The sequence below is a fragment of the Platalea leucorodia genome (genome assembly GCF_965183815.1).
Source record: "Platalea leucorodia genome assembly, chromosome: 8".
Lineage (NCBI taxonomy): Eukaryota > Metazoa > Chordata > Aves > Pelecaniformes > Threskiornithidae > Platalea > Platalea leucorodia.
The window spans coordinates 27,927,572-27,951,945 of NC_138830.1; the positions used below are offsets into that span (position 1 = coordinate 27,927,572).

General features: G+C 38.3%; 1 protein-coding gene across 9 annotated transcripts in view; it reads left to right on the forward strand.

The window, feature by feature from the left end:
- Window positions 1-24,374, forward strand: part of ARMC8 (armadillo repeat containing 8) — a 77,796-nt gene that overhangs the window by 13,749 nt on the left and 39,673 nt on the right. For 5 of the 9 annotated variants that reach the window (XM_082320558.1, XM_082320559.1, XM_082320566.1 and 2 more), the window contains exons 3-5: window positions 2,910-2,981; window positions 20,887-21,029; window positions 21,130-21,227. In XM_082320558.1, the coding sequence (XP_082176684.1) occupies window positions 2,910-2,981; window positions 20,887-21,029; window positions 21,130-21,227 (313 nt within the window). Of the gene's footprint in view, window positions 1-2,909; window positions 2,982-3,426; window positions 3,520-17,449; window positions 17,471-20,886; window positions 21,030-21,129; window positions 21,228-24,374 lie in introns of those variants that run through there. The other 4 variants (XM_082320560.1, XM_082320563.1, XM_082320564.1 and 1 more) reach the window with 3 other exon arrangements.

The following is a 24,374-nucleotide window of genomic DNA, read 5'->3' on the forward strand; positions in this document are numbered from 1 at the left end:
ACTTTACTTCTTAAGGAGATTAGCCTCCTGATCAGGAAAATCTCCATAAAATGTAATGTGGAATCACATAATTATTTTTCAGAGTAAACGAAAAAAAAGTCTACTATTATTCATTATCGGATTATGGCATTTTAAGGATATTCTTGGTTTCCATATCCACCTGCTTCCTGTGTATTGAATAGGTTCATTTCTGTAAGTGGCAAATTTGAAGAGATAAGCATGGCATGGAACTTGGGAGTGCCAAGGCATAATGCACATAAATATGGTGATCTTTGCTGAGTCCTATGTCTGACAGTTTTTGGTCACCTTACCAATTTGAAGGTATTTTACTTGCTTGCAAGTTGAAGTAGTCGAATGTACATGTGTTGGATTTGTCAGAAATCTCAAGCTTGTGATATTTCTTGTCTATCTGCCGTGACCTTTCTGAGGAACTTTATGAAGTAGGATGGAGAAACTTATCTGCATCATTTACAGATGAGGACTGTGACCTCACTAAACCTCTAAATGTGAGTGTTAGGGAACTTGGCCATATTCCTGCCACTTCTGAAAGGGTCTCTAGATCAAATTCTAATAGGCAGTACTTAATACCTATTAAATGGTTATCAGGTTAGCAAGCTATTTTTTTGTGGAGTTGGTGCAGGAGTCACGAAAGTTTGTTGGTGGTGGTTTTTTGTGTGGTGTTTTTTTGGTTTTTTTTGTTTTTTTTTTTTTTTTAAAAAAACCACAAAATGATGTGTAAAATCACCTGAGCAGAGCATTAAAATGTCACCAAAATCTGCTTCTAGTGCCTTCTCTTTAGCTTCTCAAGATGCCTTCACGGATACATGATATGATGCAGCCTTTCTGATGACTTCCGAGAGCTGGTGCCTAAGGATAACAGGGAGAGATAGCCTTTTTAGAAGTCCTAGAGTGGCCTGAGCAGTTTAGTACCTGAACCTAGCACATCTGTTGGTAGAGTTTCCATTCCTTTGAGACATCCGATCATTGCTTCTGCCACTGTTTTGGACTGACTCTTGTATTTTAAAACCCTTTAAAAATGACTGGGATACTTTCATATCAAGTGTTCAGCATAGAAACCATTGAAGTACTGTTTCTGAGTTTAGTGAAATCTTCAAGTCCATTCCTTAAATTTTCTTGAGCTTCCAGCTTAGCCTGTCTTCTGATCTTGCTCTTTCTTCTCTACCTCCTGTCTTGTGGTGTAAAGTTACCAAACTTACAGGAGATACGACAGAAAGGTCCAACATTTTGTGCGACAGAAAGGTCCACCATTTTGTGCTGATACTCAGCTGTGTAAAACTGCATTCTCAGTAGGCAGATTCCTGTTAAGTAATGGCTCCCTTGACAATTCAAGTGGACTCTGCCTGGGTTAAGAGATACACAAAACTGCAGTTCAGCGTTCAGCTGCTTTTAATGCTGCTCCCTTGTTGGAGCTCCAAGATCACTAGCCAAACTTGAGAAGTTAGCCTCCATTTGCTTAAAATTCGTAGAGCACTCTTCTGTGGCCGCGTAACTGCATGCAACGGGAGAGTGAGTCACATGGAGAAAAATACTTCAGGAAGAACAGGCAATTACCTTCTACTAATTGAGGTTTATAAAGGTTCTGTTTTTGCCAGTCCAGATATTGCCTGCCTTAGCTAAGAAGTTTTTTGTAACTCTTAATGAAGTGAGTTTAACAGTTGGCACAACTGCTCATTGCAGTGGAATTTGCACATTCAGTGCGTACGTAAGGACTATATAGTGTTGACACATGCCAGGGTCAATCTTAAAGAACAGGGCTACTCTAAATCTCTTAAAATTTGCAGTTAGCAGGTGCAAGTGTGATACAGAAAGAAAATACGCTAACTTAAAGCAACCACTAAAGCTCCCAAATTATTTGAATGAATTATGGGCATAGTTAGCCAGTGATTAGGTTATCAATTTTGCAATTACTAACACTATAATCAGTCTAGTTTTTGTTTTTTGTTGATAAAGAATTATTTGAATTTGGACTGTTTCTTCTCTGCTCTTATAAAGATCCCTACAACTAGAAAGTTTCCTAGAAATGTGTCATCTTGATTTTCTGAAACTGGTCATAAGTTGCTAGCTTTCTTTAAGATTCTCTGGATGTTCATATATGTTCAATATATTCATATGAAGAAAAAAAAAATCTTAAAAAGGTGGTGATGGTTTTCAAGATATAGTAGCAATTTTCTGAACAACAAGGTTGCAAACCACACATTTTCATAGGACTTCTTAGTGTGTGCAACCAGTGTCCTCTTTCCAAAATGCTTCCCTTGCTCCTTTACCATAGTATGAATGCCTTTAATGTATTTAATCTTGCAGTAACTCTCAGACAGGAAAATTCTTTTGTTTCCACTTTATTTCTGGGATTTTGACATACAGATGTTTAGCTGTCCTGCTGAAATTCACAAAAGGAAGCCTGTGGTGAAGAGGAGAGTGAAAGCCTGGTCTCTGGAGACTGGTGATAGTTCCTTGTTCCTTTTTTTTTTTAAGCTTGTCTTTTCCTGCACACAGTAGAATATTCAGTTAATACTTTAAATTACCAACATTTGATTTCCCAACCAATAGTGTTTTTTCTTTTAGAAGTCTAGTGAATATATGGGCACAAAGAACCAGTATATCTAGTTTTCCTCAATAATGAGATTACTTCATGTCTGATGTGCATGTGAGATAGTTTGGGTTTTTGCTTACTTGCGTAAGCTGGGACATAATGGAATCCCAGAGCTCTGGGGTATTTATATGTGGGCTTTGGAAACTGTGCCCTGAAGCACGACTCAGTCCTGTAGGTGCAGCATGGACATATGGAAGACTACTTGATAAGCCTTCATGGAAATAGTAAATTCTATAGATTAAGCCCTCAGTACCTCAGCATAATTTACCAGGGTTTGTTTTTCTTTCTGGATTTACAGAGATATGAAAAATGCTGTAATTGGAAACAACAAACAAAAAGCCAACTTGATTGTTTTGGGAGCAGTTCCAAGGTATGTCCTTTGCTACTCTCCTTTTCACTGATTCACAACAGGTCTGGAATAATGATCCTTAGATCACAGGCACTTTTTTGTTTTAACTTTGATTATAGTTGACTGCATACTTTCTTTAATGTAACTGAGAGAGACGTGAAATATCTGTTAAACTCATTTATTACAGAACAGGCTGTTGAGTAATGCTTTTAATTTAGAATTTCATAGAATTCTCTAAAGTAGTCTTGGTGATTTTTATTAAACTTCATCAGCTCAGGAATGAAATCTAATTTCTGACATTGATGATATTAATGATGGATGAAAGTGGTTTTATCTTAATCCTGTTCAGCCAATTGCCTGGTGAGTTCACAAGTGAAAATGTGTAAGGTTATGTTAAAAATATAATTCAAAAATATTAAAACCATCTGAGATAATTTGCTTGTCTTCTCCACCTGCTTCAGAGGATTAAAAACCAGTGATCATACTTTATTGCTGAATTACTGCTTCAGCTGATGTTAACATTTTCTGGATCCTGATTCCACTAGTACAAATTTAACAGGTAACTTTAGCTACTGGATTGCTCACTACAGCTTTCATTTCACCCCTCTTCTCCTCCAGCTTTCTTTCAGCCACAATTTGCAGCAATGGAGAAGGAAAAAATTGAGCGCTGCATTACTTGTGCTAGCAGTGTGGGACCCACCTATGATCCTTTTGCTTAAATGGCAACTAGGTCCCAAACCGTCCTGCTTGAGAAAGCTTCTTCTGGCTTGTCAAAAAATGCATTTTATTTGCAGGGAATATCTTCTCATTTACAGATTGAGTTTGTGTCAAGGCTAGCCCTTTAAATTCTCTAGGGATTAGCTGTGGGGAAACCCCCTCTACAAAACCTGCTGAATTATCTTCCATTTTGACCAAATATAAACAGGTGAAGAGAAGACTTCACATGAGACGAAAAGATTGAAGTGGACATTTGTTGAAGATGATGCAAAGTTTAAGGAATTTTTTTAAGCAACAGGCCCTAAGGGATTCTTGCGACTACCATTGATTCTTGTGGTTCCAATTTTAAAAGCAACAGAAGATGTCCAACTTCCAAATCTAGAATCTGCTTTTTCTTAAATTTTGTAGGACTTCATGTTCCTTCAGTTATCCTGCTTTTTGCTGTTACTTGTTCTGTGCCCAATAATGAAAATCCAAAAGTTTTTGGTTTGTTTTTGGGTTTTTTTTTCCTGTTAATGTGTTCTGGCTGTCCAAGTAAATTATATGGTTAACCTATAACTGCAAATAAATGACTGGGTCTGGAAAATGTTAAATGGTAAACTATGATGCTTGTCCTCAGTTCAGTACAAGTTATCCTCAAATACAGGAAATCTAATGTCAAGGCTTTTCAGACTAGAGATACAGATGAAGGTAAATTGGCTGAGTTATTATGAGAAAAGACGATTCTCACTGGCTAAAACTTAAGTGGCATCGTCTACTCCCTCATGCCTTTCTGAAGGCTTTAGAATTTCCTCAAGGTGTTGCATGCAGACTTAAATAGATTATAGACCATTTGAATTAGAGAACTCCTCTTGTTCTCTCTAAGAAGCTGATGGGAATTCATTAGCTTTTTGGACATGCCTTCTAATTCGTGAAGTGGCCGCTGAAGTCATTAGAGTACTGGAACCTTTGCAATTCCAATCTGCATAGTCAAACCTTTCTCTCAGTAACAATAGGAGTAAGCAAGCTAGCATTCTTTGTTTTAAGTCTCCTCTGCAAAGTTAAGGAGGAGAACAGTTTTTCTTTTCACAGAGTTAGATTGCAGTCTCCCAAGGGAAGTCGATTCTTTCCTGTAATGGCATGGGGATTGTTAGAATTCTGCTGCTGCTGCTTTGTCCTGTGGTTCAACTTCTTGTTTACTCATTTCTTGCTTCTCTCTTCTTCCCCAAGTATTCCTCCAGTAAGCTTTCAGAAGAGACCCTTTAAACCCAAAGAACCCCTTCAGATTTCTGTCACTTAGTGGAAAAGCAAGCAGTATGTTCAAATATTAGACAGATTCAGAGGTTTGGAAACAAGTCTAGGAAGTATCTTTTGTTTGAAATTGGGCCAAATACTACCAGTAGGTATGAAGTATCCCTATTATTTTAAAATATTAGACTGCTGCTTGATTGGAAAGAAATGCAAAGTCCTTTGAAGATCTCCATAACAGGAAGAAAATGCTGTGGAGGAATGGCTGAATCACTGTCATTTCTAGGCCAGTGGCCTGAGTCCATGAGCTGACTGCTTAGTCATGTCATCTTTAGAAAGGGAGATATATCTATAGCTTAAATGAAATTTTTTTTGTCCCTTTGAAATTCAGTCTGACCTATGGTCACTTCTTGACCACTTGTTCTGAAGAGGGTGCTAAGAAAAACAAAAGTCGATTGAAGAAAGCTTGCAGAATTGCCGTGTCTGGACTTAAGAACCGAGTAGTGTTAAGAACTGTACAAATGTGTACACAAACATGGTCCTAGATATTAAGAATATAAATGTAGCCAGCCTGTATGTGGATTTTGTTTCTTAAAAAATGATCTTCTATATCTCTTCCTCTCTGCAGAATGAGAGTTATTCCTTTAAATTCTCATGAAATGCTGGCCTCAGGCACCTCTGTCAAGACTGCAGAAATTTTACTTTTTGAAACTGTTACTTTTTAGTAGCAGTCCCAGAAAATAAAATTTCTAAAGTTCAGGGGGGGGGAAAAGGTATTTCAGTGCCATAATACCAAGTTCTTTCAGTGGCAGGCCAACTTAAAACAAAAAGTCAGCCTTGCCTACAAATGGTTTACTACTTGTACTGTCCTTCAATTTTCTAGTTTTTTTTTTCCTTCTACCCCGCATAAGTGCTAGCAGAGAATGAGGAAGTTCATTCTAATTATTGGTGTGCTCCTTTACTTGACAGTTTTACAAGAACAAATACTGTAGCTCTTGTGTCTATCAACATGTCAGGCACCTCTTCAGAGTCCAAGTTCAGTATTTAAAGCTTTTTGTCAGTTGCTCTTGCTTCCTAAATCTCAGGAAAATGATTTGAGTCCTCAGTTCAAATGTAAATTTTTCTTTTCTAAGTTATCTTGATAGGACTTCTGACTTAACAAAACAATGTTCATTTAGTAACAGTTAGTCTGTAGTGCTGCTGGCTCCCAATCCTCTGAGTTGTAATTGAAGCCCCTTTCTGGTGGCGTTCATAATAGAGGGTAGAACAACGCTTGTTTACTGTGGAGTCCAGGCTGACAATCATACTGTCATCATATTCGTTGCCACTTAATAACACCTAAGGTGAAGGGGAACTAAAGACTCTCACTTAAGTGGTTACCAGGACCACCCAGATATCTTTCCATTCTTTGATGTAACTTCAGAAGCTAAGTTCTCTTTCCCTCCCCACTCTGTGGTACCTTGAGGCCTCCTTTATACACTTTCCCACAAACTGCACATCTGTTACATTTTAAGGCTACTAAATTAGTGAGTAGATTACGTTCTGTTGTAGGCAAAAGTTAGCGCTCTTAAGCTCTTTCTGAATTCTGCAGTAAACAGTCTAAAGCCTCTGGCTTACAGAGATGGAATTGGAAAAGAAAAACATTCAATGAAATGAACATGTGAATAAGTTCCTGATAACTCTGTTTTGCAAGTCTGTGGACCACTTTCTGGCACCCTGAAAAATACGGCATTCAGTGGTTTGTAATCCAGTCAACAACTGGGCCTTTCAAGCCTGTGACATATTTCCTCTCTTCCTCTTCCTTCATTGGGTGGATGGCAGAGCGTAGAGAAGGCAATGTTAAATTGTGGTTACCTGTTAAAGCTCTGACCTGTGCTATTTTGTCAAAAATGTTAGCTGAATCAAGTTATTGCTTATCTAATAATTACTGAGACTTTAATATTAAAAGTCTAATCCACTTCAGAGCTAGTTTCTCATTAAGAGCTTCAGTTATTCCTTTGCTCCAAAATGAATACAGAGGTTTTTTTTTAATCAAATCTTAAACCTAACCATCCAAGACCTTTAACAAAAACACTAAATCATTCTTGTCACTTACCAAAAATGATTTTCTAACTTCCAGCTGATTGTTCTCCAGAGTCTTAAGGCGTAAAGTCAGTTGTTTGGAGCTGTAACGTGGTAGTGTACTTCTTCCTAAAGCTAAAGGCCTATCTAGGTAGGTGCACCTCAAAGAACGTTATATAGTTAATTTTCACTTTTCCCTAAATCATTTATTAGGGATTCTGTTTAACTGTTGGGGTTTTTTTATTTTTTAATTTCTTTGGAGCACATTTTAAATGACATGTAGAACAGCCAATGAGCTCTTATCCATTCCATCATTTGAAATTTGAGTTCTGCGAAGCATCCTGTTAGGTTGTCTGTGGAAGTGAAAACTAGTAAGAATTTGTTGGGGTTTTAACTTGTTTCTAGGGCCGTGAACACACCAACACGGACACTCATGAAATTTTATGTTTCAATTTATTGTTAGATATAATCAAATTCCTTTAGGCAGTGTTCTTTTAGAGTTTGCCAAAAAATGACTGCTGCTTTGATAACTGTGTAAGCTACTAATAAGATGAGAAGATATCTTATTAACTGGAAGATTCTGTTACATCCCAAAGTCTGTCAGCTAAGGAAGAGGATTTTATGTAGGCTAGTGTCTACATTAAATATAAGAAAAGTATCCATAAAGAAGATTTCTGCGTGCAGTAATGGCTGGCAAATACTGGAAGAATTAAAATGGATGTACTGATAAGTAAGTAGAGGAATTCACATATCTGTGATAGTGTTTGAAACATTTGAGTATGTGTTCCTTTTGTTTTGAGATTTAAAAAGAAAACTTAGGCAGGATAGTTTTGCATAGCTCACAAGTATCCTGATCAATTCTTTGTTTAAATGCATAGTATTACAAATTCGTAGATGACCCATGATGTTGATACTTGATCCTGCATGGAGCTGAGCAGAAGAGCACCCTTACATATTGCATACTTTCATACTGGGATGCTGACTGTTGTGAGAGCAGTTGCAGGACTGCAGGGTGAAAAACCACCCTGTTGCTTTCAGCTTTTCTTGGAGTTACTCAGATAAATGTTAGATAATGTTAGTTAAACAATTCATTTACTGTTTAATCAACAAACTCCGTGTGTTTGGGTATTTAGGAATAAAGAGGCTTGTGCATATAGCAAGGCTTTAGTTTAGTACCAAGAAAGTGTGTCTGTTAGTGTCATGGAAAGCTTGGCCTCATGGATGGAATATTGAGCAACCTGCTCTAGCTGATCCTGCTTTGAGCAGTGGGTTGGACTAGATGACCTCCAGAGGTCCCTTCCAACATCATCTATTCTGTAATCTGATTTAATGAAGAACTGCCTTTATATGTCTAGTTTTTCCTTGGAGTTATCCTTAAATTCAGGCACTCACTCTAGAAGTTCTTCTAATTAGTGTTTTTTATAATGCTACTCCTAAAGGACTGGCCATTCTTTAACTATAGGAATGTAAGTATCTGCTTGACAGAACCATCTCCTGTACAGACAGGATGTATTAGCACTTGCCTGAGTTTTCAGCTCTAAATCCATCATTAGCTAGTATAAGGAAATGCTCCCTTATGAATGAGGGTATGGTTTCAATGAAATTCTTAATTTCTTAATTTATAACTTTATATGCTGAAATTATGCATGAAAGATGTATTTGTACAAATATATGTTATGCTTGGTGCACGTCGTCATGCAAATCTCTAATTACTGGCTGGTTAGGATTAGACATAGCAGTATTGAACCCAGTGCTATCCCAAAATGGTTTTAGACAGAAGTCTCTAAACCACCTTTGGAGGTATGCACTGATCCATGGACCTCATATTGAATTTTGGTAAAGAAGGAACAGCACAGTAATGGATTAGGAATGAACTTGCATAGATCTGACATGACTTTTTCTTCTTTCTACCTGGGGCAGTAAAGCTGTTGAACTATTTCAGAGAACAAACTTAGCAATCAGTTTTCACTACAGTCTAAGGCTGGGTTGCTAGACAGATGTGGTTAGGTTTAGCAATGACAGCAGATAATTTTTTGGCTGTTTTCTAGTTTCTAATCTTAAGGTAGCCACCAAAAAAGAGTTCTCTTGTTGGAAAAGTTCTGGTATTGTGAAGTGGAAAGGGCTGATGAATGGTGGAAACTGGTTTGAGAAATATTTAACCTCTGTGTGTTTTTTTCTCTATGATCTGAATGACTGGTGGTAAATGATGTCTGCTGTCGACTATTTTTGTATCTGATGGTTTATTTTCTCAGTTTCTTTGTTAAATAATTTTTGAAAGGTAAAAAATCCCTAGTAGCTGGGGATTGTCTGTCTTGATAAAGGATGAAGAATACTGCAGGGTTGCCGGTTCTGATGAATCATACAAACCCAGGATTCAATACAGTAATAAAAACATGAAGAACTGCACCTTTTGGGAATTTCTAGATTCACTACACACACTTTCCTATGAGGACAAGGGAGCAGCCAGTTACTTTCATAACATGGAAGAGGGAGAAGAAACCTCATCATGGAGGATCTACCCCTTTTATGGAAAGGAGACAGCAGCTGCTTCCTATCTAATTTGTCCATGCAACACCATTTGTTAAAGAGAGAATTAAACCCGGACCATTCTTAAGCGTGAGGGGATGAAGCATGCCTGCAGTTGCTCCTGCAGACATGTGAAGAAGGATTTCTAGTTTGAGGCCTGGAGAATGAGCAACTCTAGAAATGTTAGTGAAGAGAGAGATATGAAGGTGGCAATATTATTATTTTTTGTGTTTTGGGTGATAAACTGGACTTTATGCCAGATAACCTGTCTTAATATATGTGATAGAAACTTTGTTTCTAACAGGAGTAAACAGTGTTCAGAAATGAAGTTGGGAGGAACAAAAAAAAGGCATAAATAATTTAAGCTCCAAAAAGCCTATGCCAATTTTGAGTATCAGATTTGGGTGTTCTAACTTTTTTCCTAGACTTTAAATACTTACCAATGAAGGGATCAAAGTCGTCTTTTAGGATAGTGAAATTACATTTTACAGAAGGCTAGGAATCTGGTAAGTTTTCCTTGGTCAGTTGATATTCTAGGGAACAAAAACATTTGTTGAGGTTTAACCCCAGCCAGCAAGTGAGCACAACGCAGCCGCTCGCTCACTCCCCCCCTGTGGGATGGGGGAGAGAATCAGAAGAGTAAAACTGAGAAAACTCATGGGTTGAGATAAAGACAGTTTAACAGGTAAAGCAAAAGCTGCGCACACAAGCAAAGCAAAACAAGGAATTCATTCACTGCTTCCCATGGGCAGGCAGGTGTTCAGCCACCTCCAGGAAAGCAGGGCTCCATCACACCTAACGGTTACTTGGGAGAAGACAAACTCTATCGCTCTGAACGTCCCCCCCCCTTCCTTCTTTTTCCCCCAGCTTTATATGCTGGGCATGACATCATATGGTATGGAATGTCCCTTTGGTCAGTTGGGGTCAGCTGTCCCGGCTGTGTCCCCTCCCGACTTCTTGTGCACCCCCATCCTACTCACTGGTGGGGTGGGGTGAGAAGCAGAAAAGGCCTTGACTCTGTGTAAGCACTGCTCAGCAGTAGCGAAAACATCCCTGTGTTACCAACACTGCTTCCAGCACAAGTCCAAAACATAGCCCCATACTAGCTACTATGAAGAAAATAATCAGTAATCATTATATGAATGGTTTTGGCACAAGATATCTACTGCAGAAGAAAATGTGTTGTGTATCTCTTTTCCAGAAGAGAGACCTGGTGTGCTTAGTGATGCACAAAATAATTATGGTCTTAGCTTGTTACATCTTTTGTAAAGTAGTTTTTGGCAAGATCATGTCCAAAGCCAGAAAATACTAGGATCTAATCAAGTTCTGATCTCCAGTTTGCCTTCCAGTGTTGGTACCTTTTCAACTTGCTGTGTTTCAGTGGGAAACCATTTGGATACACAGCACAAACATGAGATGGAGTTGGATTTTTTTGCAGATGGGCGTTTATTTCTTAGAGAAGGGTTGCCGAATATGCAACATGCTAGCACCTTGTTGTCCTGATGCTACCTTCCATTTTAAACATAATCTGATGAGTTGATGACTTATGTTCAGATGGTCCTTCAGGATTCATGCCTGTGTTTTGAGCTTTTTCCTTTGTTTTTGCTTGGCATCTTTCTTCTCTGAAATTAGTATTTCTGGAGTAACCTCATCCCTCAGTGCTCAGTAGCAACTCCTTTCTTGCCTTCCTTTGTCTGAAAACTTTTGTTGGTAGAAGTGCAGCTTTTGTGGCTTGCATCTCCTCTTTTTATTGCCTTGGGATTAGGACTTTGTTACACTAATGAAAATGCCTTTGGTGGCTCTGGCCCAGGTAGTATATGTAAAGGCACAGGTGAAAAGCCAAATTAATTTAACAGGTCTCTTCTGACAGAGGGTTATCTCACAGACCCACTCCTCTATGCTTCTGATCATATCCTACTACCACTTCTTGTGTTGATGTTCGTGTGACTGCACAGAAAACTGCTTCAATTCAGTAATCACAGAAAAGCTAACTTTCACAAAAAAGCCAGTATTGTTCTGTTGAATTAAAAATTGACATATGAGCACAGACGCTGGAGAGAGCAAGACTGCCCCATAGTAGTAGAGAAATGTACATACATCTGCACCTTGCAGTGCTGAAAGGCTGCTGGTGGTGACAATGTGATGAATCTCCACCAATGAAAGTATTGAAAAACCAGTGAGACAGTAACTTCAAATGATTTAATGATTGATGTTCCTGCCTTAGAGCAAGGTCAGTGACTAGAGGATCTGTCAAGATTGCTTACAGCTCTGTGATCCTCAGTTCCCACCTAATTGACCTGCTGACCGCAGAAGTTGTAAGGTGTTCAGATCAACTTGTACTGCATGACCACTGCTGGTGGTGTTAATAAGAAGTGTACTAGTTATCAATTATGCACCTCTTTTGAAACATTCATGATCTCTGGCATTTACTAGCTTTCTTTCAAGAACTCAGACAATACATTTGGACACAGTATTACTAGGTCTGTCATGCACATTAACGAGGTGTTTTGTCCAGACTTCTTGGACATCCTTATGAGGGCAAGGCACAGGTGTTTCCTGATGCCTTGTTCTGTTCTTGGCTGCACTTCACACTGGGATTTTCTGTGTTATGTACTCCATAGCGTAGGGATCTGTGCCCAGACCTAGTGGTTTGTGCACTTAGGTGAAGGATCTTCAGCTGTGATGCTGGTATTTTTAAAGGCTTCCTTTGCTCTAGAGTAGTGAAAGAGGTGGAGAGCAGAGGGCCCTAATAGGCCTCCTGTGGTTGTCCTTGCTTTTTTCTTCAAAGCAAGTCAAGAGTCAGGGCCTGTTTACATAATTATATGTCTCTTTATGAGGAATAACCCTCACCATGAGGGTTATGTGTAACTGGAACAAGGTATTCTTCTAACCTAGCTATGAAGTACATGTGAGTCAAGGCAAATATTTGCAGTCAGCAGAATTTTATTAGAGCTGTTTTTGTTTAAAAGCTGTGCAGCCATCTATCTCTGAAGTGCCTTTTCTATTAGCAAAAAGGAAGTTGTTAATACAAGCTGTACTTCTAATGACACCTTTCAAATTGTGTATTTTTATTAGAATTTCAAGTTTCAGGTTTAAAAACATCATGTAAAAAGGCAGCTTTATAATATCTCATGGTATCTGTTCATAAGGAGCTGTAAGAGTCAAATCTGTAAAAAAAAAAAATTCAAAAACATATTCTTGACATCCTCTTTCATGTGCAGATATTGAGTGTTGGGCGGCGATATCAAATGGAGTGGGAATATAGTGTAGCTATTTTGTATACAATGGAGAGTTTCAAAATGCAGATGAATGGGAAGTCAAAACATAGCTTAATTTTTGTTTTAAGGTTGCTTAGCATCCTCGTATAAAAACCTTTTAAAATTGGTTTGTCTAAATGAACAGTTGTTTTTCAGATGGTGGTCATAGGCTGTCTGGTTCACTGATGTTTTAACATGGAAAAAATATTTCCACACAGGAATTTCTGGAAGACTTAGAAGAAAGTTTTTATGTTGGTGGTTTATAAAGGTAAATGAAATGAACAGTTCAGTGATGAACTTGTTCGTAAGACATCAGTCTTGAGAAAAGTGGTAAGATGGTTGAAGCAAGACTGGATGAAGATGTTGCTTTATATAATGCCTGTTAACACATTTCTTGTAAAACAAAAGCTTGTATCATCTCAAAAACAGTCTTGCTTTGATGAAGGCAACTGACCTAGTCCTATAAAATGTTTGAGCCTGTGTCACACTTTAAAATAATACTAAACTGAATCAGTGTAATTCACTGTGTAATTTAAAAGGCTTTGAGTGCTGTTAGTGTAAATTTACCTCCGTCAGGCTTCAGCGGTTGTGTGTTGATCCTGCATATTCTAGTATAAATGGCTGCAAAGAAAGGAATGTATTTATTTTTTGCTAAATGGCTTGTGGAGTGATCTTGGGGGGGGAGTAGCATAAATTTAGCTCATAAAGACTGCAGATTTGACAGTGCTAATGCACTTGGATGTGAGCTTTTTTTATTTAGTAACAAAAAGGAGAGGCCCTACTGCAGCAGCTTCAGTATCCTTCAAGCTACTCTAAAAGTGCGTGCGTGTGAACAACTTCAGAGAGCTGGTAGGACTTTGGGGTAAAGAACTAGGAAGAGGGTTAGGAAAGTATTATATGCTGAAGGAAAAGTATTCATGTTATAAAAACGTGAATAAGACTGCACTAGTTCAATGTAGAGTAGTAAGAGTTATTTTCAAATTAAACTGATCATTAAAGAGAAAGGTGAGGAAAAACTTGATGGTAGTCCTTATTTACTCTTACATGAAAAATGTTCTGGTTTTTTTTTTTTTTTTAATTTGGACCTCTTAAAGCTCAGTAGATATTATAATGCTCCAACATTGGATTTAGTTAAGTGAACAAAAATCAAATTGAATGCAAGTCATGTGATGTATATACAACAAATCATAGGATATTAATGTAAGTGAAGATGTCTAAGGATTAGAATAAATTACTAGAGCTGTAAACTGAGACTCCTTGTTTTGTTCCTAAAGGAAGATTTTTCTTTCCAGCTTACTTTCCTGCAAATTTTGGAGATTTTGAATTAACTTGTCACTTCCAGAAGTGAGACTGACATCTCAGTTTAGGATACATTTCTTTGACTAACAGTCATAAAAATAGCTCATATTTTGAGTCCTTGTGTGTAAGAATCCATAACTATTTAATTCATCACTTCAGATATTTTACAGAAATCATCCTGTGTACTTTTAAAATGATTCTTAGTTTGGAAAATTCTGTGGCTGGTGATTGCTTCCTGTTATGATGTTTGAAAAGTAATGCTTAAAATGCATTAAAAGGGTCAGTTTTTAAAAAAATTTGTATGTTGTCCTATCTTGTTTGATCTATCCTCATACTTTAATTCAGTTCACAGTTTGGGATTGATGCTTACTGCGACTTCCCATGTGTTCAGAGGTCAACTTCTATGCATGCATTAACATTTTATTCAATATTCTGTAAGCCAATGGTAAATAATATGCCTTGGTAGTACCTTCATCTGTATATTCATCACATATGTTTCCATGGTATAGTTTTCAGGCCTTCTTGCAATGGACTGGAAGACAAGCATCTTCCAAGGTAGAATAAGAAATCATGATTATTCCAGCAAATAGTGCATTCATCTGTTTTGCGAGGGGACTAATAATAAATATTCAGATAATCATGATTGAATTAAAGCTCTTATTTATTCATATACTTGGATAAAAGGTATCTTAACATTCATGGTATTAGAACTCGAACTGTTACCCTGAGCTCTTTTTCCACATGCCTGCTTATGGGGCTTGATGAAGTGTTGAAAATTTTCTTTTACGAACACCTGAGTTTCATCTCCTTCCCAGGTATTTTAAGAACTCCAGAGATTTTTGTGACAACTTGTAAGTGGGATGGAATGTCAAAGAGTAAATTTCTGTTATTTTTAGCTAACTGTGAGGTCTGTGTTCAGATTGGATTGATGAGGTCTAAATCATGCAAGTCTGTCTTATAGTGCACAACTCTGCACCACACCCATCTCAATAATCTTCAAAAGAAAGGAAAATCTGAACTGTTTATCTTCCTTGCTAAGCCACTGTAGTTACTATTTGTTCAGCAGCTACTTTCCTTGAAAAGTTTTCTACTTTATCTAGAATATTACATGGTTTTCGTAGCTGAATCCCTGTCAGTTGTTCAAAATACATCATACCTCCAGCTGACCTTTTTTCGGTTTCTAGGCATAGTTGTTCATGGAGTCCATTGAAATATCTCTCTGGATAGATTTACTGTCCTACCTCATTTAGATATGATTGCCTGGATACCATTACTGACATCTGAGAAAGAGGCTTTAATCAGTTAATTGCTCTTAGAAGTGCAGGGACAAATGGAAGAAATTGTATTCTAGATAAACATTAGAGGAAAATATCTTAGGGAAGCCTTCTAGAAGCTTGAAAAAGTCCAAATATTGTGTTTTAAACTGCTTAGTATCAAACCTTGGATTAATGTTCATGAAGATGTTGCAAGATCTTTCCATTAGCTTTGTTTCATTTCCTGTCTCATTGTAATGAACTTTACTGCGGGATCGTGGGCTGAAGAGTGAGCCAACAAGAACATTAGCACCTTTTTGTTGTTTTAGAATATCTGTTCTGTCCTTTTGGTTTCTCCTGAAGCGCTCTCAGGCTCTACAAAAGTGAGTTATGGTGGTTCTAACAGAGCCTTGTTCCACTGTTTCTGCAGGTTTGGTAGAAGTCGAACAGCTGGCGGCTAAGGCTGGAGATAAGGGATCCAGGTTAAGCAGGGACATCGTGTTCTTAAAAAATGTGGATGACGAACAATTCCTTAGTATTTTTTTTTTAATGTCCAAAATCCAAATGATGACCTTCCCTTTTATCCCCTGCACGTACATGCCATTCTTCTACCTTTTTATTCTTTTAATATTAATACATGGGAGGAATGTATTACAAACATCTTTGCTGAATTTGTCTATGCTAGGCCCTGGAAACAACAAACCAGTCCAGGATGTACACTAGTGTGCTCTCTCTGTGTTTCTTGTGACAGTAGAAGGATGTGGTCTTTGTCCTTAATGTTTAAGAGTAGTTTAATGATGCACGGTTTCATCTTTATCACATACATGGGTTCTCCTCACTTAAAACTTTTCTTTGTAATTTTATAGTTTGACATTTAACTACTTAATTTTCAGTGTTACTTGGCATCAGTTTTCTCTCTCCAAGAAAGAAACAGAAAATGTTATAACATGGATGTCTAGCTCTGTGGAAAACCTAATCTGAAACACAAGCATATTTTAAAGATCTAGAAAAGGGTATTATTAATATTTCAAAAACTTATTGTATGTAAAATCTGAACTTAAATTTTCATCTTCACTAATTATAAAGCTTAGTAAAGGTTTTCTATTTTAAACACAGAACGACTATAGATTATAGTCAGTGTGTTTCATTTTCACTCTTTAACATTAACATAGCTGTAACATCTGTTCCAAGTTCAGAATGTTAATGGGAAAGAAAATAGCAATTATTTTCTTTGTAAGAGAACAACCTACAGAATTTAGGGTGCTTTTGGATTTTTTTAAAAATCTCTTTAAAAAAGAAAAGGTGTTTTAGGACATGACAGTGATGTGCTGCAGCGTGTCCAAAGAGGAGCAATGAAGTTGGTGAAGGGTCTAGAGCACAAGTCTTATGAGGAGCGGCTGAGGGAACTGGGGTTGTTTAGTCTGAAGAAAAGGAGGCTGAGGGGAGACCTTATTGCTCTCTACAACTACCTGAAAGGAGGTTGTGGTGAGGTGGGGGTTGGTCTCTTCTCCCCAGTAACAAGCGATAGGACAAGAGGAAATGGCCTCAAGTTGCACCAGGAGACAACCCCATGTCTGAAAAGCTTGTTGAATGGCTTGCTAAGCTTGTTAGAAAATAATCAGTGAAAGGATTGATTTAGTCTTGATTCTTGGTTTTGGGTTTTTTTTCTTGGTTGATTAAATCTAAGAAGAGGTACTTTCTGTAACAGTACTCCTTTAGATAATTCTGAAATGAAGATTAGCATATCTCCCAAGTTAGTAGTGGTCAGTAATAGTGTGTAAGTGAGGCCTTTCTCACAGGAAGGGGACAGATGCTAATGGCCAGTTGTCGCTGCCCCAGAACTCTGAAACATATTTCCCAGCTTAGTCCATTAAAACCAACCCAACTTAAAGTATGCTGCCAAAACACTTGTCATGGGGTATGGTTGAGGATTTAGGGAAAATGGAGCCTTTTACTCCCACTTTGAAAGCTGTTTTATGTTGCTTGATAACGTTTGTTCTGTACATGCTGAATTAAACTACATGGGTCAGTTTTATGTTCCTGTGTCATAAACAGATGTACTTACTGCAGTGTAGGTATGGGTTACCCTGGATATGTCCTTACAGATACCATCACTGAAGGGTTCTAACACACGTTTGAAGGAGCAGACTGAGAAATCGTAGTGAAAACAGTAAGAATCAAGTGCCTTAAGTCTTACTAAAATTACTATATCGTATACTGTATCATTTAAAATAATTGTAAAAAAATAACTTTTATTAAACTACTTATACCTGAAGGTAAATTATTTTGGTAACAGACTTAAAACTTCTTGTTCTCTATTCCTACTGCAGAGATGAAAGATTGTATGTATGTTGTTGATGATTTCTGTTCTTGACTGGTCTGGGTGGTTGTCAGTATGTTTTCTAAATTATGAACTCTTTAAAAACAAATCTTTCCACTTGCTTTTTAAATACCAGGGGAAACAAAAGTTTAAGTTCTGCTGTGAAATAAAGTGATACAGATTATAGAAGATACATAACTGTTTCTAGCAGTGGAGTTACAAATAAACATGTTGAAAACTGTTCTGCAACGTTAGCTTGCAAGGTGTATGTGTGTAAGTTAGAAGGGTTGAGAAAAGTCAGGTCTTTGGTGTTAAAACAGCTGTACAGGTTACTGCAATAAATTAATTCATCTTCTGATCTGCTCACGGTAATTCCTGTCAAATTATTTTCTACAATAAGGGATTCGTCTTGGCAATTAGCGGATGTCAATCAGAGTTAGAACTGTAGATGAGATTGCACTTTCCACATAGTAGCTCAGTGTCCAGAAAAAACTTAACATATTTTCAAGGATGAATTTTAGCCAGGATCACTCAGTGCATTTGCACATTACCAAAGAAGCTTCTGCTTCCTGTCTGTCCTTACCTGATCCAGAAGGCAGAGGACAAAACCTGCTGTTTATAAAGAAGTAGTAGTAATGGAAGGTTATTCTGTCCCATTGGATTGGAAGTGGAATGTTTTTTTTCCCTTTGTGATGATTTTGCATAACATTGATTATGTATTTTTCTTCTTTTATAGTCTTTCAGAAACAGCACTAATCTTCACCTTGAACATAGCTCAGCTGATACTTCAAAGAATACAGTACCAGAATTAGTAGCTTTAGAAACATGTAATTTAATTGCCTTAAGTATAATTTTTGTTCTTTTTCTAGAAGCTGATAATATAGGTATGGTTAATTTTTGAGTTTGCACAAATGATGTGTGAGATATGCTTTTGTGGAACAACTGAGCCTTTTTTACACACCTTGTTCTGTCAATATTAAAGGGGCCTACAGTAAAATGAAAAACAAACAGCAGATCAGCTCCACTGAGCCATGTGGGCAGTCGGGGCCAAAGTGCCTCAGGACCGTTATCTGGTTGCTGTGAGAAATGAGAAGAATTACACAAATTAAAGGATAATATGTATGTAATATCAAATTTATGTAAATTTGTCAGCAATAGATTTATACAAGGAATTAGAAGAGGTTTCTAAACATAAGAAATAAATGGCCTTTCAGATAAAACAGATAAGCAGCAACAAAGAACCTGGATGCCTTTGATAAGTTTGTGGAAGGAGTGGATTAAAGAACAATGATTCTGGAAATATATGCCATTCTGAATTTATGCCAGTCTGATCCTTTGAATCCGAAGGAGGTTGAAAGGAGAAAAGATATCTGTGCTTTTGAGATTGCTTGCATCTCACACGTTAATTTTGTGCCGCATTTCAACTGTTTTGTTTGTGTTCAGGGAGAAATTATATTTGATCTCCTTAGTATATGTTCGTGTTTTGGAGCTTTTTTCCACAATGAGATTAGCTACATCTCAAAAAGGGTTCACGTGTGCTTTGAGTGATATTAGCATACCTCCGCTTTCTGGCTGCTGTCAAACCTGCGTTTAGAGCAAAGCAGATTCTTAGCAGATTTGTAATCAGAAAATTTTTCATCCAAATAAATTGTTAGGGAATGCTGGGGAACTATTTTGCTGTTCTCCTCCAAGAGCTTGGTAAATTATCTGCTGCCTGGGATAGTCTGAATTTTATTTTATGAATGTGCTGCTTATAGGTATTGAAGAGACCTTTGATCTCGTAGCTTTCTTCCAGTGCCATGCCATAGTTATGTCTGTTGGCCTTTTACTTTAGGTTTCAAATGTAGGAGATTCTAAGAAGCAATTTCTGCCTTAATTAAGTGGGGAACACTTGGGAGTGCGTGTTAAAGGTACTCTTCTGTGTTACTGTCTGTTGTGGGGCTGCTTGCACTTCCTTTGGTGGCCTTTTCCAGTCCTGTGTACCTAAATTGCATTTAGCTACTGTGTTTCTGGTTATTTTTTCCCTTGCCTTTGATTTATGAAGTCAGCTTTTGGGGCATTTTGTTCAAGGATCTGTTTACCCAAGTAACTACTTCTGTCCCCTTCAGTAGTGGGGTAGGTGCTGGCTTTTGGTTCCTTTTTTTTTCCTAGAGAAGGCTTCAGTCTATTGCCTGGCTTTAGGAGAGACCTTTTCAAACTAGTCAGAGTAGTGTGTTACTAAATTGAGAATATTTCTGTCTTAGCTCAGTCAATGTAGAAAAGTGACTGTGTATGTTGCATACCCAGAGAGAATTGTATCTCAGTGTCCAAGTCATCTTACCTGTTATAGTTTTGCTCAGACTTGTATGCAATGTGGGAGCCCTTAGTTGAAAAGGTTTTCATCTTCAGCTTATAAACCACTTGAATCTTAAAGTGGTTATCTTCTGTGGTGATGCAAGGTAGGAATCTGTTTGCTCTCTGGGCTCTTTGTATGACTTGAATTTAGACTTAAAGTGTTCGATGACCTCTGCTGTGATTCAGGTGCTACTGATGTAACCTAAAATATGTTCAAAGGACTCCTAGGTGTCTTGATACTGTATAAAGAGTTCAAATTAATTGAGACCTAAGGTGTGCATTTGGCAAGATGCATTTTAGACTTGAAGTGATCCTGTTTAGCTACAATTCAGCTGCCTTCCTGCACATAAAACTTTTCCGGGCTTTCTTTATGTTCATATATGATCATTCCTCAGTGTTCAAAACTCAGATTACTCTCAGCCCCCATGCTTGTGCCTGATGATGGAATTATTTTGCAACTGTGACACAGAAGAAATCACTGCCAAAGATAACAGTCATCATGACAGTGGTAATCGTGTCCCTAGGTGTTAGGGGAGATGCATTAGGTTCCCTTTCCCACTGACGTCAAACTGCAGACTCGTTTCCTTTAATTGAAATTTGGGATCTTCCTGGTATCCTGAAAGACCTCATCCCGGATATCAGTACTGTGACACTACATTTTTAGAAAAAACAGTGTGGTATCTTTCTACCATAACAGCAAGTAAAACCTGTGTAGAAACACACAGTGTAAAAAGGTTCTTATGAATAAAGTATTCATCTTTTTTGTTCAGTCTTCATCTTTCTATTAAGGACTTCATCTTCTTTACATAGCAGGATTCAGAGGTTTTGTTGTGTTTTTTTTTGTTGTTGTTGTTGTTTTTTTTTTTTTTTTTTACTAGACTTAAAAGTTCTCTTCCATCTGAATTTTATTCTAAAAATAATTTTATTTCCAGGTTGCTGTATTTACTTCAGCAAGAAACCTCCAGCACAGAACTGAGAACGGAATGTGCAGTGGTCCTCGGAAGCCTTGCAATGGGTACAGAGAATAATGTCAAATCCCTACTAGACTGCCATATTATCCCAGCCTTATTGCAAGGTACACTTCTCTTACTGGATCTATGTTGGTAAATGTTCCTAATGTACTCAAATAAGCAAAGATAATGAAACTGAATAGTACTTTTTGTCTATATTTTTAGGATTACTGTTGCCAGATTTGAAGTTTATTGAAGCTTGCCTGCGATGTCTCCGTACTATTTTCATCAGTCCTGTAACTCCAGAAGATCTATTATACACAGTAAGTTGTAAGCAGATTATTATGTCCTTTTAAAACCTGTAGAGTTGGTGGGAGTGAAAGGTCTTGTTGTCTGCAATAGTAATGAGGACTTGTTTGACCGACAATGTTAGCATTTCTCACCTGTGTTTAAGACATCTGGCTCACCTAACATTTATAGCAATATTTGATATGAGATGTTCAACAAGGTAGCACACTGATAAAGAAAAAACCTAAAATTTTCAGGCTTGTGTGCAATCTTAAGGACTAAAAACTGTCTCTGAATGGTATTTACAGATACCGTTATCACAGGTACATTGGCAAAAGTTAGTTGCTGAAACTTAAAATTTTATCTGATACTGTCCTCCCGTTCCAGATGTGAGGGTGCTTGCTTAGTTTTTGCACTTTGTGTGTGTCGTGGTTTAACCCCAGCCAGCAACTAAGCACCACGCAGCCGCTCGCTCACTCCCCCCCAGTGGGATGGGGGAGAGAATCAAAGGGTAAAAGGGAGGAAACTCGTGGGTTGAGATAAGAACAGTTTAATAATTGAAGTAAAATAAATTAGAACAGTTAAATAGGCAAAGCAAAAACCGTGCACGCAAACAGAACAAGGAATTCATTCACTACTTCCTATCAGCAGGCAGGTGTTCAGCCATCCCCAGGAAAGCAGGGCTCCATCACGCGTAATGGTTACTTGGGAAGACAAACACCATCATGCCCAATGTCCCCCCTTCCTTCTTCTTCCCCCAGCTTATACATACTGAGCATGACGTCATATGGTATGGAATAGCCCTTTGGCCAGTCTGGGCCAGCACTCCCCCTGTCTGTGCCCCCTCCCAGCTTCTTGTGCCCCCGGCAGAGCAGGGGAAGCTGAAAAGTCCTTGACCAGTGTGAGCGCCACTTAGCACCTATTCAGAGACAGCTTAGCACTACTTAGCAAGAACCAAAGCATCAGCGTATCATCGACATTGTTCTCATCCCAAACCCAAAACACAGCCCCATACCGGCTACCAAGAAGAAAATTAACTCTATCCCAGCTGAAACCAGGACAGTGTGGAAGAGATTCACCTCCAGAATTTCTCTGCTTTTAGTTAATATACGTGTGATTTACATTAACTGGCAGGAGAATAGAAACTGTTGTCCACCATTGCTATAATCTTGAGTTCAGCTTGGAGCATGTGACCAGTAAGGCTATTGGTGCTAACCTTGTTAAGGTGACTGGACAAAGCCATTGATGTGGAGCCCTGTCTGAAAGTAGTGCTGTCTCTTGGCAGCTTAGACAGAAAAGGCCTTGCCCAAACTCAGTCACTGTCTCTTACTTGGAAGGAGGGGAAAGAAGGGTTTGCACTCTTCCCTCCTCCTTTGTCCCAGTGTAAGGGATGAGGCAAGCTGTGGCATGAAAACTGTGCTGTACCAGCAATCTCTTCCTGCTAGGAAGAGGGTAGCATTGCACCAGTCTGCTGGCTGGGGGTCACTGAGGAGGTCCAACTTCTGAGGGTAGCTGGGAGCCCACGGTGCTAACCGCTCTGGTCCCACCAATCAAAGGGATGACTGTCGCTTGCTGAGGAAGACTTGACGCTTATAGAGAAGGGCACAGCTGGCCTCTGATTTCACACTTTCTCTACGGTTCGGGTGTCTGTCATTACTAGACGATTTCTATGTGTTAATAGACCTCAGCAGATTTTCTTCATGATTTTTGTCTAGTTGTTATGCAGTGCTGTAATGATGTCTGTTTTGTTCTCTATTCCTTTTCTAATGATTTCTTACATTTTCATTCCAGAAATAGCTATGTAAACTTGTTTTCTGTGGACTCAATTTTACCGTACACCTATTTTGAATTTCATCTGCTAGTTAGTCCATGTCATGAAGTCTTTCTGCAGCTCTTTGCAGCTTACCCTTGTATTTACTTTGTGTAGATAATCAGCCAGTTGTTTTTCAATTGTTCAGCAAGGAAACCCTCAATGCAGATTGTATGTGTGACCACTGAAGGCACCTCTCCTGAGTGATCTGAGAGTTTCCTCTTTGTGTCTCTGTTCCTTCCTTTGACTCCACTTCATGCTCCCAGATTCTCCCAAGTTGGCCTCTAAGAGTTTATAATTACAGGGACATCTGCTTCCTGCTCTTAGCATCCAAAGTCAGGGCTTAAGATGATTGTTTCCATTAGCAATCCATACCTCTTCCTGGGGATCAGTGCTCAATAGAGACTATTAATTACTCCCTATTTGGAGGAGATATTTGATATCTTGAAGGGAGAGGAAGTGGAAGAGTATGTACAGAAATGTGAAAGAACCAGTATTAGCAAATAAATTACCACTAACGTTGTGGGAACAATATGCCTAAGATACTGGATTTTTGGTTGCATCGTTTGCTTTCTGTGCTGCACAACAGTGACATCAGAACTCTGCCACCCCATTCCTTATTCAGACAAATGTGATGTCCCTTAATTAACCATAGCTACAGGAAACGATCATCTGGTGAGGGTGCCCTTGTTCTTTAGTTTCAACTGTAATACCCATTTTCCAGTCTCCCATTTCAGTTGGACACCTGGAAGTTAAATATTTTATGATTGTGCTTAAGGTCCTATTTCTGCAAATCAGCTTCTTTTTTGCTTCTTTTGTGGGAATACCCAAACCCATGCTTTGAAAAGTAATGAATGCAGATCCTTTGAAAAGAAGATACGTTTTTCTCCTCTCTTAGAAGGTATAGCCATAACCCCCACTGCTGCAAGCTGTATTTCACAAGGCAGCAGTTCAGAAGTTGTCTTTGCAATTAAAGAAGTAATTATGGGCCTAATCAACACTTTATGGCAGACACTCCGCTTTTCGACATTGAGAGTAACAGGAAGAACTTAAAGTTCTTGTTTACCCACCCTGCTCCCTCTTTGTTTCTGATCACAACAGCTCCAGGGTGACTGTCACCATTTCCATATAGCTTCAGATCTTGAATGAATGAAAGGGCTTATTCAGCAGCCTCTTGAGTTCTGCCTTTTTCAGGTCCTATTTTGAAAGGTAAGAGACTAGGTTTGTCAATGGGGTTTCTTTCTTGTCCAGCAGTTCTGGACAAGACTTCTGAAAAGTTGGTTCCTGAGTTGTATCTAAGATAGAAACTTTTCCCAGAATTTCTTTGCCGTTTGACTGCATGGAGGATGGTGTATCTCAAACCTTGGCCAGG